General features: G+C 50.6%; 7 protein-coding genes across 7 annotated transcripts; 2 read left to right on the forward strand and 5 right to left on the reverse strand.

Moving 5' to 3' along the window:
• Positions 1–1,339: 1,339 nt before the first annotated feature.
• CGCS363_v013975 (uncharacterized protein) lies at positions 1,340–2,438 on the reverse strand (the record flags this gene model as incomplete). The annotated part of the gene is made up of 5 exons (XM_036645824.1): positions 1,340–1,482; positions 1,550–1,702; positions 1,776–2,073; positions 2,134–2,343; positions 2,406–2,438. The coding sequence occupies 5 exons, from the start codon at positions 2,436–2,438 to the stop codon at positions 1,340–1,342; spliced, it is 837 nt and encodes a 278-aa protein (XP_036488250.1).
• An 878-nt stretch (positions 2,439–3,316) lies between these two features.
• On the reverse strand, positions 3,317–4,601 carry CGCS363_v013976 (uncharacterized protein; the record flags this gene model as incomplete). The annotated part of the gene is made up of 4 exons (XM_036645825.1): positions 3,317–3,675; positions 3,732–3,887; positions 3,953–4,481; positions 4,572–4,601. 4 exons carry the CDS (start codon positions 4,599–4,601, stop codon positions 3,317–3,319), a joined length of 1,074 nt encoding a protein of 357 aa, XP_036488310.1.
• Positions 4,602–7,089: 2,488 nt separating this feature from the next.
• CGCS363_v013977 (uncharacterized protein) lies at positions 7,090–8,509 on the reverse strand (the record flags this gene model as incomplete). The annotated part of the gene is made up of 7 exons (XM_036645826.1): positions 7,090–7,372; positions 7,441–7,536; positions 7,591–7,976; positions 8,034–8,107; positions 8,160–8,193; positions 8,260–8,279; positions 8,344–8,509. 7 exons carry the CDS (start codon positions 8,507–8,509, stop codon positions 7,090–7,092), a joined length of 1,059 nt encoding a protein of 352 aa, XP_036488883.1.
• A 1,005-nt stretch (positions 8,510–9,514) lies between these two features.
• On the forward strand, positions 9,515–10,117 carry CGCS363_v013978 (uncharacterized protein; the record flags this gene model as incomplete). The annotated part of the gene is made up of 2 exons (XM_036645827.1): positions 9,515–9,724; positions 9,797–10,117. 2 exons carry the CDS (start codon positions 9,515–9,517, stop codon positions 10,115–10,117), a joined length of 531 nt encoding a protein of 176 aa, XP_036488885.1.
• Positions 10,118–12,530: 2,413 nt separating this feature from the next.
• Positions 12,531–13,881, reverse strand: tesB-0 (Acyl-CoA thioesterase 2; the record flags this gene model as incomplete). The annotated part of the gene is made up of 3 exons (XM_036645828.1): positions 12,531–12,599; positions 13,044–13,737; positions 13,811–13,881. 3 exons carry the CDS (start codon positions 13,879–13,881, stop codon positions 12,531–12,533), a joined length of 834 nt encoding a protein of 277 aa, XP_036488886.1.
• Positions 13,882–14,604: 723 nt separating this feature from the next.
• Positions 14,605–16,229, reverse strand: MNS1-0 (Mannosyl-oligosaccharide 1,2-alpha-mannosidase; the record flags this gene model as incomplete). The annotated part of the gene is made up of 5 exons (XM_036645829.1): positions 14,605–14,754; positions 14,812–15,065; positions 15,118–15,337; positions 15,389–15,600; positions 15,650–16,229. 5 exons carry the CDS (start codon positions 16,227–16,229, stop codon positions 14,605–14,607), a joined length of 1,416 nt encoding a protein of 471 aa, XP_036488679.1.
• A 1,559-nt stretch (positions 16,230–17,788) lies between these two features.
• On the forward strand, positions 17,789–18,846 carry CGCS363_v013981 (uncharacterized protein; the record flags this gene model as incomplete). Its single annotated transcript, XM_036645830.1, has 2 exons — positions 17,789–18,132; positions 18,183–18,846. 2 exons carry the CDS (start codon positions 17,789–17,791, stop codon positions 18,844–18,846), a joined length of 1,008 nt encoding a protein of 335 aa, XP_036488678.1.
• Positions 18,847–19,032: the final 186 nt, after the last annotated feature.

Raw genomic sequence — 19,032 nt, forward strand, 5'->3', positions numbered from 1 at the left:
CGCAGGTCGCGAGGCGTCTGCCCAGCCCCCGAGATTCCAGCCAGGAAAAGAGAGATATTTGGGATGAAGCTTTCGGCGTGCATGAGAGCCCGAAAAGCAGTCGGCATGCCGAACTCTCCCGAGGAAGGCTACGGCAAGTCGAGTCGTGTCACTGGCCTATTTGCTGTGTGTAGCCATTAAAGATGCTGCCGCCTCGAATTCGGCTTTAAGTCGCCCGACGTGACGGACATATGTTGTAATTGGCTGCCCTTGCATGGCAATATTGGGTCACGTTTATTGATTTCGTAAGAATATGAAGATTCACCGGAGGCCCTGACATGGCGTGCGCACACAATAATTTGACTAAAATAGTGAGGCGGTAATAACGATCGTACTTAGCAAGTAGTCTTTTCTGAATACTATTGTAAAGTCGAGTCATCGAAAAGCAGCCGTGAGAAGTAAGGACGCTCTGCGCAAATATCTACACCGTGGGCTTGAATACGTGTAATGAGGAATACAAGGCGTGGGCCATGGTGCCAACAAAGTCGAATGTAGCTGATGCTCTTCTGTATCTGTACCCTTCCATGGATACTATACAGAATTGGTCTGCCGATATTGCCGTATGCCCTCTGCGGCAGCCGGTAGATTTTGGACTTCACTCGGCACCGGCGTCTGGTCGAGTTCGAAATGGAACCGGCTCCGGACTCGGGAGACCGGCCGGATGGAGTCGGCTGTCTGGAGCCATCTTCAGAGAGCCTGATAAGTCCGAAGGTTAGATAACATAAAGGGAAAGAAGATTAAGGGTAAAGTAAGAAGTTGAAAAGCTTGCTTGAGGTTGATGGTAATATTAAGAAGAACTTACCTATGGGCGATTAGTATTCGGTCTTAATGGTATTCGATCTATTCAAGGAAAGAAAAAATAAATCAAGACACAGAACCCATACAAAGTATGGAAAAATCTATGCAAAGCATCTCATGGTGTAAGTGTCAGCATGATTTGACCTTATTTGACAATCCAATAACGGTCTACTTTTAGGGAAATATATAAATCATTTCAACTACACCGTTGAAAAAAGAAAAGATCACCAGTCACGACCCACGACTGGGCATTAGATGTTCTAGTGGGAGCATTACAATTCCGCTATTCAATTTTCAATATCTAACGCATGTGCAATGCCATGCGGCATACTGGTAGCCATCATGCCTTCTAAGGTTGCCCTGAGCCTTCAAAGTAGCCCATAAACAAGTTTACATAGTCAGGACATGACCTTTGCGTCTAAAAGAACAAATTATGCAAGTCTCTGGTCTAGCCACTGAATTTCAAATCAGCGGCCCCCTTCCAAGTATCGCAATCGGACGTTCATGAAAACGTCTTGTCCTGGTTCGTGACCTCGACAGTATCCACGGAGGACTCTCGCTTCGAAGAACGATCGATCAAAGGCTTCAATCCGGGAAGGGCAACAACGGTGATGGCAAGAGCCATCTCCACCATACTCATGGGGTCTGTTGTACAATTGTTAGACGAATGTTGAAAGACAGAAGACGTTTATCGAAGCCACAGTCCACTTACAAACAAGGTTCTCTTGACCAGTGCCGACCTTCAGCGTGATGAAACGAACAATGGTAGTGAAGATAGTCAAGGTACCGAGCACGAATGTCAGGGTGAGGCCCTTCGAGGCCGACAGAACACCCTGGATCAAGAGTGCAAGTGGTAGAGCGTACACTAAACGAATTTCTGGTCAATATCCACGTATGCCCCGAATATTTTCTGACAGCAGAGAATGAAACTTGCTTACCTGCGAGGTAGCAGGCAAGGTTCAGAGTGAAGTTGAGGATGAAGGGCTCGGGAGCGTAGAAGACGCTGCAAGCACCGTCTTCCTGCGACCACTGAACGGAGACATCCTTGCCGCAGAAGAAGGTATCATCCCAGAGAATTGCCATGTAAGAAATGCCAACGAAGGCGGTAATGCCCCAAAGAGCCTTGCGCATGACCGGGCTGGTGTCGGCGGGGAAATAAGCCCAGTAGAACGCGAGCATGCTCATCTTCGGAAAACCCATTCCGACATCGTAAAAGTAGTTGGAGGCGAAGGAGATCTCCACCAAACGTCAGCAGTGTTGAAAGCGCAAGTAATCCGATAGCTGTTAAAAACTTACTTTGGACAACGCAACAGATGGGGCCCAATCGTCCATGACACCGAGTTGGTAGGTCAGGGTGTCGCAAATGATAAGACCGAGAGCGTTGATCGCCGACAGGATCAGAATCCAGTCCGATACCGCCAGCTTCTCACGCAGACGAAAGAGGCGGGCGTAGATACGGAGGCCAACGAAGACATAGGAAACCGCCAGCAGAATCCATTCGGATATCTGGATGCGCGTGGTTAGGATGTGCAAAATGTTGGTCAACCACTTGGGTCAGGTCGGCTTACCATGCAGTCCTTTCCGTCAATGAAGTACGCCATCTTGTCTGATATGCCTCAAATCACGGACTAAGAGGAAAAGAAACTTGACACTGCGAGTACCACTGCTGTCAGAGTTTTGAGACAGGCGGGACTGCGATCCCATATAACGCCGGACGCCACCACGGAGAAAATGTCCGCCCACGGTGAATGTCGGAAAGCTCTGTCAGCATGCTATGCATGGAAAATGTTCTATTGGCCCAGGATCACAACGACTCTTCTCGGTTGGATGCGCCGAGGATTTGGCAAGGTTGAGTCTGCAACAAGGGGAGGGCGGAGACCGGGGAGGCTTAATCGACTGTTGCGACCATTGTTGGCGAGCATCTCGCCAACATCGGCAGGCGCACCAGTAACTCTGCAGATTCTGCACGAAAGAGCGCCACTCGTTGGTGCATAAATCAGCCCAGGACCCTTTTTTATTTCTTCTTCTTCTTTTTTGCCCCTCTGGTGTGTCAGGACAAGGTCGTTGGTTTCTAATATCTGTAGGTTTACGGGTTGAGGTAGGATTGCCCAATTTCTCTGTGCGACTGTGCCGCATATTCGCAGATACGCGGTCGAAGCGAGCCTGAATTGAGCATCGTTTCCCACCCAAAGAAAGCCGGCCATTGGTCGTTCGGTTTTCTTCCGTTCGGACCGGCGGGCCCGGGCGATTCCCGCATGCTGTGGCTCCAGGCCTTGCGCTTTTTGGCCCCCCCCTGTTGGTCATCCTGTTGGTTCCGTCTCTCGCGCAGAGCGTCTTCAAAAGTTCACCAGAGCATACAGCTTTCTCCACTCTTGTAAATGATTTTGTATTCGGTACCTCACAGAAACTTTGTTCTTCCCGTCGGACTCCAGGTCCTGAAATGATTCTCAGACCATCAAGATCCTTCACGCGTGATTAACTAGTATCTGGGTCCGGCCTTGGCTTCATCTCCTTCTCCATCCTCGCGTCGTTGATAGGTTACGCTAACGCGTTCCGACTTGTATATCACATCCGATCGCTTGAGAGTGTTGAGCTCCACCTCACTCCCAGATTCGTTTTCGGCGGCCACGCGAGTTGTTGCCATGTACGGATCTCTTCCCGATGAAAGTTTGATGTGGGTATTGGCCGTTGGATGCTTGCTGTATCCCAGACCCGCAGAGCCTGACTGGGCTGTCCCGTACTTTGATGTGCTGAGCCCCCGACGGTGGAGGAGCGATTTGAGTGCAGGCAAGGACACGACCAGAATGGCGGCTGATACCTCAGTCATGGACAGTACGTCTGGTTCCATGTCAGCACAAAAGCTCGGCATTTTCTCCTGATTGCTGACAACTTACAGACATTGGTCCACGCTTTGATGGATTCCACGGTCGCAAACCGGCCTACGCTGGCTCCGATTGTGATGATACCAGTCGAGAACGTGGCGATCAAACCGATGATGTAGCGCCTGCTAAGCTGAAGGCCGTGTAGGAGGGGAAATGGGATCGCAAAGACTGTTTATTCTGTCAGTTACTGTGCATAGTAGTGTCGCACAGAGGCGGAGATCATAGGGACTTACTTAGAAGATCTGATATGAAGTTCAAGACCCAATCAATCCGAAAAACGTCCTTGGAATCGAAAGTGCTGCAAGTGCCTTTGAGATCCCAGTTGACTGACACGTTTGGACCACACCAGAAGGTATCCAAGAAGCACGTTGTTACAGCGAATGTCAATGTCACGGCACTGACTCCGTAGAGAGCCTTTCGCAGCAGCGGCATCGTCTTGGGGATGAGCTTGAAGTAGAATGCCAACATGGCCAGCTTGGGGATGTAAATGCCGGTGTCGTAAAAGTAGTTGCCCGCGAACGAAACCTTCATCAACTTGATTTGGTCTGCCACGGGTGGCTCCGGTGCTTTCGGGTCATACTCGTCCATGCCACCCAGGTTGTACGCCATCGCATCGGTTATGAACAAGGCAATGGCATCGCATAGAGACGCAATCAGGATCCAATCGCTGAGAGTGAGCTTTTGACGCTGTCGGACAAGTCGGAGAAAAAGACGAGCAAAGACGAAGACGATAGCTAGGCTCAGAAGAGTGGCCTCGATGGGCTGGTCCGTGTCTCGTGTTAGCAAGCAAACACTGTAGCAAACACTCAGATCTGGGGATGCACGTGCGGAGTGCGGATAGGGCTGACTTACCACAACGGCCTCTTTTGCGACACCCGCCATGATGGGTGGCCTTCGGAATCAGAGGGTGTCGACAATGTGCTCAGAAACCATGTGTCAAGGTCGGATGGCACATTGGAGACATATATGCCGAACTGGCAAGCAGAAGAAACTCGTAGCGAGTACGTTTGGATTTAACTTTTCAACGGCATGGCTCGTCGGCACCTCGGGCGAACGCCGTCTTCACAACTGATGGCATCGCTTAGGCATCACATTGGATACATCTAGCTTTGGGGGCTTCATCTACTGTCTCAGGCTAAGAGCTGCAGAACTGCAGGTACGGACACTTGGAACCAACCTGGGATCATGCCGGCGTTGGTCAAGCGAAGGACTCGTGCCGCAAGGGGGTGGCAATAAAGTTTTATCTGCTCATTGGTGCTCATTCGTAGAGCGAACATGGAAATTAAGCGGCTGCAAACCCAAAGGATCGAGCCGAGTCGCGAATCACGGAAGAACAGTGTCTGGACCGAGAAGTCGAAGGTACGAAGTGCGAAATCACGTTATGTCCAGCTTGGAACAAGGGGTGATGGACCGACCAAATGCAGTCATCTAATACTGGGGCCGCTGCAGATGTGCCTCACAGACTATGCAAGCTTTGATGGGGTTTGTGTGGGTTGCTGTTGGCGGAGGATTCACCATTTCGGTATGATACTTGCGAATTTTGTGGCGGGCAGGTTTGATCACTCTAAATAGGGCTTTAGCAGCCGTCGACTTTGCCATGGCTGCTTTCTTTTTGACCATGCAGTTGCCAAAGAAGTAGATGTTGTGGGAATGAGTGCTTCACAGAGTGTGACAGGCAGATTGAAACGATGGACTGGCTAAAGCAGCAGGTTTACCCCGGCGAAGTTTCCGATTAAACGGCGGATAAAGCAGTAAAATACTTTCTTTTGTCTGGTATAGTTCCAGGAAGAACGAGCGAGTCGGATGGTTCGGTTCAACAGAAGAGTCAGTCGTCAGCAGGGTTGTAAGCGACTTGTAAGCGGCCACCCATGGATCCATGCCTTTTGATCTTCGCAACCATTCCAACACGGACGCAGGTAAATTGGCCAAGCTGTGCGGGATCGCGGCGGGTAAATGCGGGTCAAAGGCACGGACGAGAGAGTCCCACTGTCAACTCAGCCAGTTTCTTTTTCGTATTTTTCGACTTTTATTCTGAATTGTGCAAAGTACTATCAAGCTACAGATGGTAGTTGGGGGTCAGTAGCATGAAAATAATGCAGACATCTTGGCAAAGCAGCACATCGCAGCCCTTGGCTTGATTGGTGGAAATGCGTCTTCAAAGACTTGGCAGATAGTGCAAGTGGCTCATGCTTAGTACGAAGCACAAAACACGGATCCGCCGAGTAGCAAGACGCACATAAAAAGTACAATTTCAGTAGAACAATGTATCTCATAATATCTGGCTTATCCATCGTCGCACCCGAATTATTCAACTGAATTATGTCACGTTGTGAACAATGCCCAGACATTCTTTCATTTGTGAGATACTTTCATTAACGTATGAGACAAGTCAGCGACCGAAAGTTGGAGACACCACACCAAGGCACTTGTGCGGATGGCAGAGATAGAGGCCCAAAGACCAGCCGCAATTGACCGGCAGAATAACAATTGCATGGACGAGAACCGCCGAAATTGGGCTGAAGCCGACAAGTTTAGCCAAACGAATGTTAACTCACATTATAGAGAGCCTGGCCGATAGCAATGGCGCTGCCTTTCGCCGAGAGAGTCCCTCGCTAGGTTGATCAAGACCACATGTTACTGTGGTAAAATGAAAGATTCGACAATTCTGACGCGTTACGGTTTTAACTTCCGGATGGCATTTGGGAAGCTATGACCGAGCTACCCAATGCGGTATCATTATAAACATCCAGCTCAGCTGCATTCTTGTATCAATAAAGTGTCATTCGTTGAATGGGGCTCCCACTTTCGTTGCCCAGCCGAAGGAATCCATGTTCCCCGGCACTCGGCCGAACTTGGTGATCGGCATCAGCCGGGGTGGCCCGTGAGAGAACCCACTTTACCGGGCCAAAATTCCGGCCAACCCGGAGCATTTCCGATCGGGGGAAATGCTTAAATGCGTCGATCGATTGGGAGCCAATGCGAGGTCCTTTGGCACGTCGGCACATTTTCATGTCTGGAGAAGACAGGGGAGCTTTGTCCCGCAACTCGTGATGGGCGCTGGTCGATCTTGAACATACCCGAACAATGGACTCGGTACATATTCACAGCAATGACGAAGGAACTTTAGTGACAAAATAAGTGTTTTATTTCAAAGTGCATCGCTGACTTTTCCGTGTCACACATCGGAAACATACGCTTGTTCATTCCTTGCCCATGAGGCTCGACAACGAGTCTGAGTTGCTCTTTGTCCCTTCCGATCAATATGCAAATTACCATTCATACTACGCATAGTCTCCCAGTACATCATGGGAGAAAAAGAAACGCTGGATCCTCCAACTCCAAAATAACCATCAATAGTCGTACACTAGTATTACTGTGATTTGACTTCGAAGTTTGCATGGCGCACTGCGCTCTTGTCTTCTTCCAAGATCACTTGCTGGCTCGACATGCTGTTCATCTCAACATCGTAATGGGAATGCGTGTCGAACTGCGAATATTCGCTTCGAGGCCCGCGGGAAGAATTGGATGGACCGGCGTGCTTGACTCGTGAATTGTCGTGAGAGGACCCCATGATTTTGGGCGCAATAGACCTGAAGAACCTGCGCAATGTCGGCATCGAGCCGCAGATGATGAACAAATTCACTTCGACGAATCTGGATCCCAAAGTGTCAGCGGGCTGTCCATCGTGACGGTATACAAAGACAAGAGACAGGGCACTCACGACCAGACGTTGGCGGGCGCGGCAACCCAAGCCGTATCTGTGGATTTGAGCATGGCTTGCAGATAAACCATGCGCACAACAGAAGTCGTGACAGTCCTGATATCTGAGTTAAAAAGGCGCTACGATGCAGGTTTGGAGAAGCAGACTTACAGGGAGCCGATTCCAAACATGATCAAGGCGCCAACTTTGACAACGGGGCGCATCTGAAGACGCAGCACCATTGGAATAGGGATTAAAAAGAGAACAACATCGGACACAATGTTTGACGTAGCAATAGCCATGTAAAGCATTGCGCTGTTTAGTGGTCTGTGGGTTTCCGACACCTCGACATATGGATCCCAGTTTGCCCGAATGGGCCACGTGCCAAACAGGAGCATCGAAGCAATCACCACGGTGTAGCAGAATACCATGGCGATACCTGCGGTGATGGCTCGGCGATACCATGGGAGAGGGGAGATCTTGAGATATGCGAAGAATAGCGAGGCTTTTGTTGACCCGTTGGCGCAGATGAATATCGGAGCGACGATGTAGCTGACCTGAAGACATAAGGATGTCAGTAGATGCCTCAACTTGTGTCGAGTTCGAAGACTTACGAGAGCCTGCTTGGCCCAGACATCAAGTGACATTTCCCAAGCGTGGTGACCCAAGCCCCCAATGGCGCAAGACCCTAGCGTTCATTGCTTAGCAGAAGTATTTGCAGGCCAAGAAATCTGACCTACAGGTTTGTAAAGATTGCATGGCAATGGAGCATATCTGACCTCACGAGTCAGTAACTGGCGACAAAGTGACACAAGAAAAGTCGTATCTTGGTGAACTTACCCAGGCAATAAGCATCAATGCTAAACATAGCAATCACGATCAGTTGGAGTTGCGCGTTGGCAGCGAGAGGTATTTCGGGCTCACCGTCATCGATCTTCGGCCCATCCGAAAATACCAACTTGGTGTAAAACCTTTGAACTAGACAGACCAGAGCGAGTGGACCCAAGATGCCAAACACCAGGTAGTGTTCCAACACACTCTGCCGCTGCGGGTTCTCAAAGTCAACGACATAGCCTTCAGGAGGCGACATCACTGTGGTTGTGCCATTCGTGACTGGGTATTCGATAGCCATCAGAACAGGCCACGGGGCGACCACGTCGCCAAAGGATTGCGGCGAGGGCGGCGGTGTAGAACGAGAAAGGCAGAGAGAAGCGAGAAGGAATGTACCGGCGTTTGGTAAGGAAGGCCAAGGAGAGGCTGAAAGTGACTGAAGATGGCACCGACAAACCGTTTGAGCTCAAGAGAAGAAGAAGAAGCACAAACCAATCTGTGACAGTGCGTCTGTTCGAGATCTGCTGGGTGTATTATATCCAACTGTCATGATTGCAAACTCCTTTCCAAGCACTTCGCCAGCCGTCAGAATACCAGTGGGGCGTTGGGTAGTGTTATCAATATCGGGGACTATCAAGCCAAATTCCCGGGGTCTCGGGTCTGTGGTATTGTGTTCATCAAAAGAGACAATATCTCAACTCCAGACCTCCTTCTGAACAGCCCAAAAGTCATGCTTGTTTGCCTTGGCCTGTAGATTGCAGAAGCTTACGGCCGGTAGGTAGGGCTCTCAATGCTTGCAGTCCACGAGACTGTTGGTGCAAGATCGGAGACCCCTGTTCCAACTACCAGGGGAGCTGGTCCACCGTGTTTGCTTGCTGGAAGAGAAATTGGGCCAATCCAGATGGGACTACAGTGCTTACCATATTCCTTGCGCATGAATCTGGCAGGGAGCTGCGGCTCACCGGAGGAAGCAAACAATACCAATCCAGAGGTTCCGGCCGGATATCCAATATTCCAGTCCAGCCGTTATGATTCCCATGGAGTTCTTGTCCCGAAGGAGACACCACCTACCCAAACGTCGACAGAAACACTCGCACCGCCTTGAGTCCGAGAGTCCTTAAATGGTACGTTACGGTCCTCTTCTTGTGTCAAGATCGTCCCGGATAAAACCAGCGACTCCTGAATCTTCGCAATCTACCCTTCAACCGTTCGATCTTGCCCACATCACACCCCTAATTCTCTCCCTATCCTGTTGATCGTCATCATGGTTCGCATCGTCCCCTTCGCTGTTACCGCCATGCTCTTCGCCAGCAGCGTGGCGATCTGCACGAGAAACGGTCTCACGCAGATGTTGACCCACGTCAAACGTCACCCAAACTACACGCAGACTGAGTTCTGGGACTACTGGTACACCCAGCATGCACCCAAGGTCGCTCCCTTGGCGTCCTACTTCAACATCTCGCGTTACCAACAGGTTCGTGATTCACTTCTCACCATCCACTATCCTATCTAGGCCACGTCTTGGACAATCGCTTACCCGTCACAGGTCCGCATTGGAGGACTCGTTCTCCCTACGGAGGCCGGTGCATCTGAGCCTGCTTCTGATGTTCCTGTCGAGTTCGATGGAGTTGCGATGTTTCTCTACCGCTCTCCTGACGATCTCGCTGCTATGATCTCTCACCCGTACTACACTGAGGTGGTTCTTCCTGATGAAGGCGTCTTCATCGACAAGTCTGCCTTTGGTGGCGGTCAGGTCGCTTCCTTCGTGGGCGCTCACTTTGAGGTGGTGGATGACAAGAAGGATGTCTGGATTGGCAGCAATGCAGACAGGGAGAAGTACCAGCAGCTGTTCGATTCCTACAACTAAGAACAGCTCGAACTCCCTGGGTAGTGATCGCGAACGGGGACTGGCAAGATAAACGGCGTGTAAAACGGTCGATGGATCTAATCGGAGTGCGAGGATGGTTGTAGATTTAGAGGTCAATGATGATACAATTGGACTTATCGCTCACATCTCAGACTGCCCATCATTGCTCGAAAGAGAGGCGTTCGTGATCGAGGACCACCATGATCGCGGGTCACCATGAGAACATGTGTCTTGGCTGCCGTGAATGCCCAGAATCCAAGCCTGCACCGATCCCAGTGAGATTGCCGGTGAACACCTGGAGTGTCATTTTGCCAAGTGTATGCCAGCGGCAGGTGAAATTTGGAACACCACATGACGGCCATCAGTCAATTTCATCACACCCATGCTGCGTTGACTCTCATTGCAGTGCGCCTGCCTGCACGGCGTGAGACGCAAGCCACGGCGTGGTCAACTCTAGAGACGTATGCCAGCTCACGAATCCCACCTTACTTTTTGATCAGAACGAGCTCAACATCATTGGCCCTATCTCCATGGGAGTTACCCTTCATCTCATCGGCTTCTTCGGCCCCTGGCCATGGTTAGAGGTCTGAGAAAGTTGGCTCGTGTCACCTGGCGGGCCTTCATTCAATGTTTGCTTCTTACCGGGCTTGGCTGCCTGTACTTCCGGGTCCATGATAGCAGGTGGATACGACCATATTCTGCAGTCATTGTTCTTGCTTCGACAATGGGCTTGTGTGATTTACCACAGGGGCTCGATGGGAAGAATCTCAAGTTTTGACGTTGAAAGTCCGAGCCTGGTGGGAGGGGTTGCAGCGGGTCGTCGAGAGAGTGCTGTCGTTGGATGGCGGCCCTACCCCTTGCTGTATCTCTCCTCGGGATTGGTTCGTTGGCGTCGGTTCGAAAGAGAGCAAACTGGACCCTTGCGTCAGAACGAGTTCCAACGAGACTCGGGATTGGTTGCCGCCCAGATGGTAAATGAGCACACCCTTTGTATCGTCTGAGTGCCACATAATTCACACCGAGGCAATGCACGCGCAGGGATCGCGTTTACTGCTTTTGGAAGTCATGGGGCGAATTGTGATCAGGGCGGAGCGGGAGCTTGTGTTCTTCTCTTTCCCCCGGACGTGCAACCCCGGCATTGACACTTGGCGGTCTGATAGCAGCCGTTGACAATCCATCTCGCCCGGGAACTGAGCGGGTTTGGTCCCAGCTAGTATGGCTTCTGTGTCTGGTTGGTGCGGGCGATGAGTGAACCTGAAGTTTGGCAACAAGAAGCGATATGTCATATTCGGGCTGTGGTAAAGGCGGCAAATGCGCGGAAATAAGAGACGCACCGAGAAAGTGGCCCGAACTCAAGAGGAATGTCGTTGTTGATTGTGGCGTTGACAGCACGAGGCCCCTGACCCGATGTCCCGGAAGAGCCCACGACGAACGGGTTGCCGCATACGAACCGAATGGTTGGGGCTCTTCCTGAAGATGTCCAAGGCTGAAAGACGATGCAGGTTCCCGTTCGCTAATTCGTACGATCCAGACCGGTCCAAAGACTCTGCTCGATCTCGGTTCCATCGAAATCGTATGTTAGGGCAGTGTTCACCCTGCTCTGTAAATATGTGCATCCTCTCGGGCTCTTAGTGATTTCAGTAACCTCCACTAGAGTGAATTGAAAGGGCGAGGCTTCCCCAGTGAGTTTTTCACTTCTCAGCGGTCATTGATGTTTCTGCACTGCCATTTACCCTGACCACACCCATTGTGTCATGGAAGGCAACTTCACAGCCCAAACCCAGGTTGATGGCTCCCTGAATCACATCGGACTTGACCGGAACGAGTCGACGCATCGTTTGTTAGTCCGACCAAAGAGCCGACAAGAGCTAAGTGACCATAAAAATATGGAGGGCTGCAGTTTTGGGAAACCCCTAATCATTATGGCTTTTCGGAGGGTTCCGGCATGGGTTCGTTTGATGAGAGATTTGAGTAGACCCTGGAGCACGTTGCATTGAAATGATATTATAAGGAACAATAACTTACCTACACGCTCGTCTTCGCTCACTGATGAGCAGCTGTGAGTATTGAAAGGCCTGTTTCGTGACTTGTTGGTGTCCGTGCAATCTTGTCGGATCGCATCTGTCAGCAGTCCCCTCGACCCCGTTGGTATTTGCCACCCCCGGCAAGTTTGTGCTCTCTTTTTGATAGGCTGTTGTGATTTAACCAGCCTTTTCCCCTCTCTACAGACTAATGGTGGCACTCTCAATTCCAGTTTTCGCACCGAGAATATTCGTACTACCCTTCATTGGAAGTTCATTGAAGCCTACTTCTACAGCCCGCACAGAGGGTAAGAGCGCTTTAGACGGCAGTCCGTAGCGGCGTAGAGCGGCGGGAAAGGATCGAATTCCTTGGGATACTCTAGATCTTCAACTTACGCGAAGAAGCAGAGGCCCAGCCCGAGTTTGCGGACCTTTTCCTCTTCGTATGGGTATGCGAGATACTGAAATAGTCAAAGGTCAATGTTAGGCGTCCTCCTACTCCAGAAACTTGTAGTGGCCAGTGAAGAAATCTTTGCTTCTGTCATTTGAAGAAGGAACATTTACAGCTGACGGAATTGTGCGCAGAGACAAGTCGCTACAGTTTACTCTCTGTGCGGTGTTGAAATTATCGTCACAACCTGGAAACCTTAAAACATCGACACTGCAGGGAACAGGGGAGAATAGCAGCTCTGAGAATCTGATTCAACAACATAACGTTCCATTTGATTCAATACCTGTTACTTTACATAAAAATGATCAGGTCAAAGTTTCACAGGCTGTCTGGCATATCGCATCAGACCTTCCTGAGTGCAAGACACCAACAGAGTCCCATTCTGCGCATTCCAAAGCCTCTGTGTGATGAGAACCCTGCCGTCGCCAGCCCATTCAGTGGTCCTTAGACATACCATCCAATCGTCTACCTTTGCGTTCGGGTCATGGAAGACTATCGAGTGGTTCAAAGTGATTTGCATGCCCGGTGTGCCTTTCATCTTGCCAAACTCTGCATTCGAGGCCATATGAGGCACGGATAGGGTCCAGATATCTGTCAGGTATGCCAGGGCAGAGAGATGAACAGCTTGAGAGTCAACCGAAACCTTTGGGGCGCGTACAAAACTAAGCGACTCGAATCTCGTAGGGTCGGTGGTAGTCTCGTAAGGCAGAAAACGCCAGTCAAACGGGTTCGGCAGGGCCTCCACGATGTTCGGGGGAATACCCATGTAACTTTTGATCGCTTGGTAGCCGGGTTCGATGTCCTCTGGAGCCTTCTTATTCATACTCGGCATCTTCATCCCGTATTCGAAGATGTTTGATGGATCTTTCTTCGTTGTGTACTTCTGGAAACTGATGAATGCCATGAATATGGGCTTGTCATTTTGAATGGTCCGCACGACTCTGGTGGCAAAGGTCCGTCCATCTGCAACTCTCTCGACATGATGAACAAGTCTAGAGTCTTTAGAACCTTGGCGTATGAAGGTTGATTGAAGGGAATGCACGTAGTAGCCGGGGAACGGCAGCGTCTTTTGGGCCGAGCGGATCGACTGCGCGAGCAAGAAGCCTCCAAAGATGCCTCGAGCCTCTGAAGGAGGGTCCCACGGGCGACTATTTCTTTTGGTCAGCCAGCTCTCAAGATGCATCAGCGTAACATCAGATACCGATCTAATTTTGAACGTACTTTTCGTTGGCGTAGACATCTGACCCGCTTTCAGCATAGGGAACGACTGAAGTACATGCCTCGACAGGCATCACAAGGCGGCGTGAGGTCATCTCTTACGACAAAAGAGACAGTGATTCGAGATATCCTGTTATCAGGAGACCAAAATTAAAGGGTTCACCGTGCCACCTCGGCGATAGCCAGATCATTGGCGACCAACCATCTGCGAGCCCAACCGCCAAGCAGCTCGCCAAATGCCGCAACCTCGGCAACGGGCATCACAACCGCATTTGAACTGGTTTGACTAAGCACATCCTGCAGTGACACCCCGGGCATTTAAGCGTCGGCCGGGGAGGACATCTCGAAACCGCTAGCACCTCCGAGGTTTCGTCGGTAGCGAGCGTGTTGGAAGTGATCCAATCAGTTGGGCTGACGCATCCCACTAATCCCCGGTTATCTTGACCTGTCAGCAGCGAAATAAGGTAGCAGCTTTTGCAGACTGCTGGTGCCATTGCATTTGTTTGCGATTTACTGCTATCGTGATACGCCATGGGAATCGAGGTCGATTTTTCGCATGAGAATCCATCGAATTCGCTGGGCGTTAAAGCTGCAAAGACACAAATTTGATAGCAAGGCATGATAACTTCAGATAAACCCACATCGCCCTGTGTATGCAAAAAGCCTTCTTGAGGGGCCTTTCGTGAGAGTGTAATCAAGGTTTAGCGCCTTGATAAAAGAGATTCTATCATCTATTCATAAGTTATACAAGTCGTATCGTACATAGTGTTGCAATGATTACCCATCAATATCTCTTTTCACCGTGGCAATCTCTCCCACCCGGTTTTCATAGTTCCCGTCGGAGTGAATCGAGGGAAGGGGTGTGCTTCGGTGTTGAATACGACTTCAGTCAACGACATATAATCTGTTGGGGAAAACAGCAAGTACAGGTACTTGAGAGTTTCGGCCTGTAGAATGTTTTGTCAGCTCAGATCACCAGAATTGATTCATCATTCATTTCTTACCAGCCAAAAACTCTCCATATTGTCTCTCGTTGACGGTGGTACTGTTCGCACATCATTGAGGCTCGTGAAGCCTTCTCCGTCAGGGGCCATAGTGTGCTCCCGAAAGGCTTGGAAGATTTTCCAACCCCATTCTCGGTACATTGAATCGCCAGTTACGCGGTACATCATGAAGAGACTTTCAACTGTTTCGGGTCTCTGCAGGTTGTGCGCATCCAGAGGCTTGATGATTAAGTCTTTGTGCCATTTCGACAGTGCTGAAGTGGAACGATGTCAGAAAAAGCCTGAATTCACTAGGAAAATACTTACTGCTACTAGAACTACGCTGTTTTCTATCCCCAGGGTTCGGTTGCAGGTCGTATTCTGTGGCGTTGAACCATGCGATCTCCGGCGCAAGTCCGGTGTCTGTGACAGCGTACATGCCCCAACAGGTTTTCATGAGTTCAATGGCAAGTTTCACATCATCTTCATGATAGGGCGTCCATTCCGGATCGCGACGAGCTTCGGCTAACGTTCGGCCCTCCGTAGCCTAGGTGTATGGTCAGACATGAATGCAAAGGGCTGACTAGGAAATACTCACACCCATAGCAATAGTACCAGGAAGAAAGCAAACAAGATGATCCATTTTGGGCGAGAGAGCACCTCCAACCCCCGCGGGAAGTTCAGCGATGTACTTCAAAGCAGCATTGCGTGTTGTGGTGACGAGATGCTTTTGAATCCCATCCAGTACGTCTTCCCACATGTCACGATAAATCGTTTCTCCCGTCTGGAGGTACTGCTTCGCGAGGTACTCTACTCCTGAATTAGAACACAACATACAACAAGAGGATAAGTCACTCACCATAGTATGAGTCACCCCGACTTCCGAGCCGAATCTCTCTTGTGGTGAAGCGACCATGATTGGGATGCACGAAGATCGGTAACAACCCACCTTCCATCTTCTGGTCATCAAGTAGCTTCATCACATGCTCGGCCTTTTTCCAGTAAACATCGTTCCCTGTCAGATGTGATAGATATTTCATCTCCAACTGCACCGTAGCCGCCTCTGCCGTCGAAGAAGAGCCGCCATCGGCATGGGATGGGATACCCTTCCTCTTGCCGATGTTGACACTGGCGTAAGGGATGCCTGAGTTGCTGTCGAAAGCAACAAGTAGCCGGTCCGCCAAGTCGATTGCTTTGGCAAGGTACACAGAGTCTCTCTTTGACGCGACGTGAGGCAGTTGCGTCGAAAGGTAATGCGCGGAGAGTAAACCACCCAGCATGCGGATAGTGGTCTCGAAAGTGTTGACATCCTGGTCTTGGTCCCAGGTGAGACTGCGGTGAAGCCACTTGCGTGCATCAGAAAGAGGCTCCGTCAAGTTCATGAGCATCATCGTGTCGAGGCTGTCAACGATGATCCATCCTAGGCCTGATGGAGACATGTTCCTGCCCGTCTTTGCAAGTGGGTGGAACACATCATTACCTGGAAGCTTAGCATGTGCTTCCGGTTACTGCAGAATGCAGCAGAACTCACCCCAAGCGTGCTTCTTGTATGCATCCCAACTGATGACGAAGGCTTCTTTGACTTCTTCCCTCCGAGCGTCCCAATCAGCGAATTGAGAATGTGGTGAAAATTGCGAGTACCCAAGTGCATGATCTGAGAAGTAGCTTGCAACGAACATACTTGCTAGCCCAATAAAACATAGCATGATTATGACGTTGCGTATTCTGCGCTGCATATTTTTCCTGCTGTGGTGGGATGACCGCCTGGCTCTTCGGATGTCGTCGCCAATTGATTCGGCGGTCTTACAGACGGAGTAGGACGAGTAGACTGAATCTGCTGACGAACTTCGTCGTCCGCGTCTGGTTGGTGATGACGCCATATCAAATGGCAATGAATGATGAAAAGTTGAACGGACACAACAATAACAGTGTTCTCGGTTCCGCGAAGAATATGTACACGATGAATCTTGGGAGAGTGACGAGTAGCCTCCAACAGGGCTCCGGGCAGTACGGCGCTTAGCGTCCGCGACAGCGGTCCCTGCCGTGAGCATCCCGATGTGTCGATCGCCGAGGCCGTCGGCGGCTACTTCAAATGTGTTGGTAGCTTAGAAGTCATGGCCGCATAGCATTGGACCGGCGCAAATGCCCGGTAGACCAGCTTTTTGGTCATGATCTCCTGAAATCTGAAGTTAGCATTCCTGCTCAGGTTAACATGGCCTGAGCAATTACGAGCTGGCTGACGCTATTGGATACCGAGGGACTGGGTCGGGGAGGCAATGACCTTAAAAAAGACGAAGCCCGGTGCGATGTCGTTCTTTCGAACCAACGGAGAGCTATTACTCGTCAAGAGCCCATAAATCGATGGTTGGTTGGCATGGGTTTCTCTTGGTTCTCTTCCGCGCGCTACGGTCGCCGTTTGTGGCCGTTGTTGATGATTGGTAGAACTGCTGCAGCATTTCCTCAAAAGGGGGCAACAGCGCGTAAACCAGCGTGAGATAAGTATGCGCCCGTGGCCTGTCCCCATTTTGGTTTCCTTGGCATGAATTCATGTTTGCTTCCAACGACCAACATGACCGTTGGTGCGTTGTTCATCTGCACCAACAACGAAGATTCGGGTTGGATCACAGCATCGTGAGATGAGTCCAAGATTGAAATAGGCCCGGCTGGCGCCTAGCTAAAACCTGCGCCGCACTTTAGCAGATACAATGGACCTTTTGGCGGGCCATGAGATGTCTTCATCGCGAGAGAAGAGTCGCAGCCGCCAGCGCGCCGGCGGGGAATGAAAGACCTTATCTTCAGTCGTCTGCCTGTTAGTCACAGAGCGCATCAGTGAATGTGATCCATAGACGGTGTAAGTCGGGCAGATCATGCCCGGCTTTGACCTTGTGGTTCTCCAAAAAGTTTTGCTGCACCAGAAGTTCTCACGATCTTTTCGTTAATTACACTTTTGTCCATCTTTTAATTTATTCCAGAGGCTGTTTCTCTCTTCGGTGACAAAATGGCTGAGCCATACCCTGCGGAGACGAATGCATCAGGCGAAATCACATCCTTCATCGCGCTCCCAACAGTCTTTACCCCGCCGTCCAGTTGTTCAACTGTCTTCCGACTCAACGGCTTCAGCATAGTAGCCTATGATCCAGGCTTCGGAATTGACGTCGATACAAGAGTCCGATGCGCACCGGCCGCTGTAACGACATGGTGGGAGCAAAGGCGACTCGGAGTCTACAATGGCGACGGACACACTGCCATGAGCATCGGACCTTTGACCTGCCCTTACCAATGGTCCACCGTCGCTTCGTACGTGAAAGATGAAGTCAGTACGCTGGCAATGTGTTGTCCGCCGTAAGCCGCGCCGCATCTGTTTTCCGAGTCCTCTCTGACTGAGTTATTAGAGACTACACCCTAACGAACACGAATGGCCATGCCGGGTCTCTTGTCGGAGACTGCCGGTCCAACGTTTTGACTGGCGCCGTCCTTACGTTCGCATCTTCTAATGTGTCAGAGGGCCGGTGGAGGATGAACACCACCACTGTAGAGTGGGAGTCTTTCATCGGGGCCATTGCTGTTGTGGGATGGAACACTCTTCCAGGGGCTACCGGCGCTCCATCCAGTTTATCTGCTACCGCAACAACCAACCTGAATTCCCCAGCACAAACAAATACAGACGCTTCAGCGCTTCCCCGGCAAACAGCACCCACAGAGCCGACACCCACGATACTGCCGTCCACCCCAACAGAGATCCCCACGTCAATAAATCAAGGCATTCCGCTTAGTACAACTATCGGGATTGGAGTCGGAGTAGGTGTCGGTGTCATTGCAATTTTTCTCGTTGCGTTCCTGCTCTGGAGGAGAAGGCGACGGCAATTGCGCAACTCAGAAGAGCCATCAGCTTTTGATGCGCGGGCACCAATACCGTACGAGCCGGACAAGTATGCGTACCAGTCGTACTATCATGAGCTTTACGGTCATCAAGATGGAAGACCTGCGGGAATGGCGGAGATGCCTGTTCCCCAGTATGTTGCGGAGCTAGATGCACGATACCCCCGAGTTATTTGAAGGATTAGATCCAATGATGTATGATATCTGGAGTAATGATTGATAGAACTAGGTCTGGCAAAGATCACAAGCGGCAACGGAGAGACAGCAGAAAGTCGATTTAAACAATACAAGGCAATTTATTGGGATATCTTCATGCCACGGCCTACCAATTTTCTCTCTTGATCTTTTCCCCAAACAAATGAA

The sequence above is a fragment of the Colletotrichum siamense genome (assembly GCF_013390195.1).
Source record: "Colletotrichum siamense strain Cg363 chromosome Unknown KSG_Cg363_contig10, whole genome shotgun sequence".
Classification (NCBI taxonomy): domain Eukaryota; kingdom Fungi; phylum Ascomycota; class Sordariomycetes; order Glomerellales; family Glomerellaceae; genus Colletotrichum; species Colletotrichum siamense.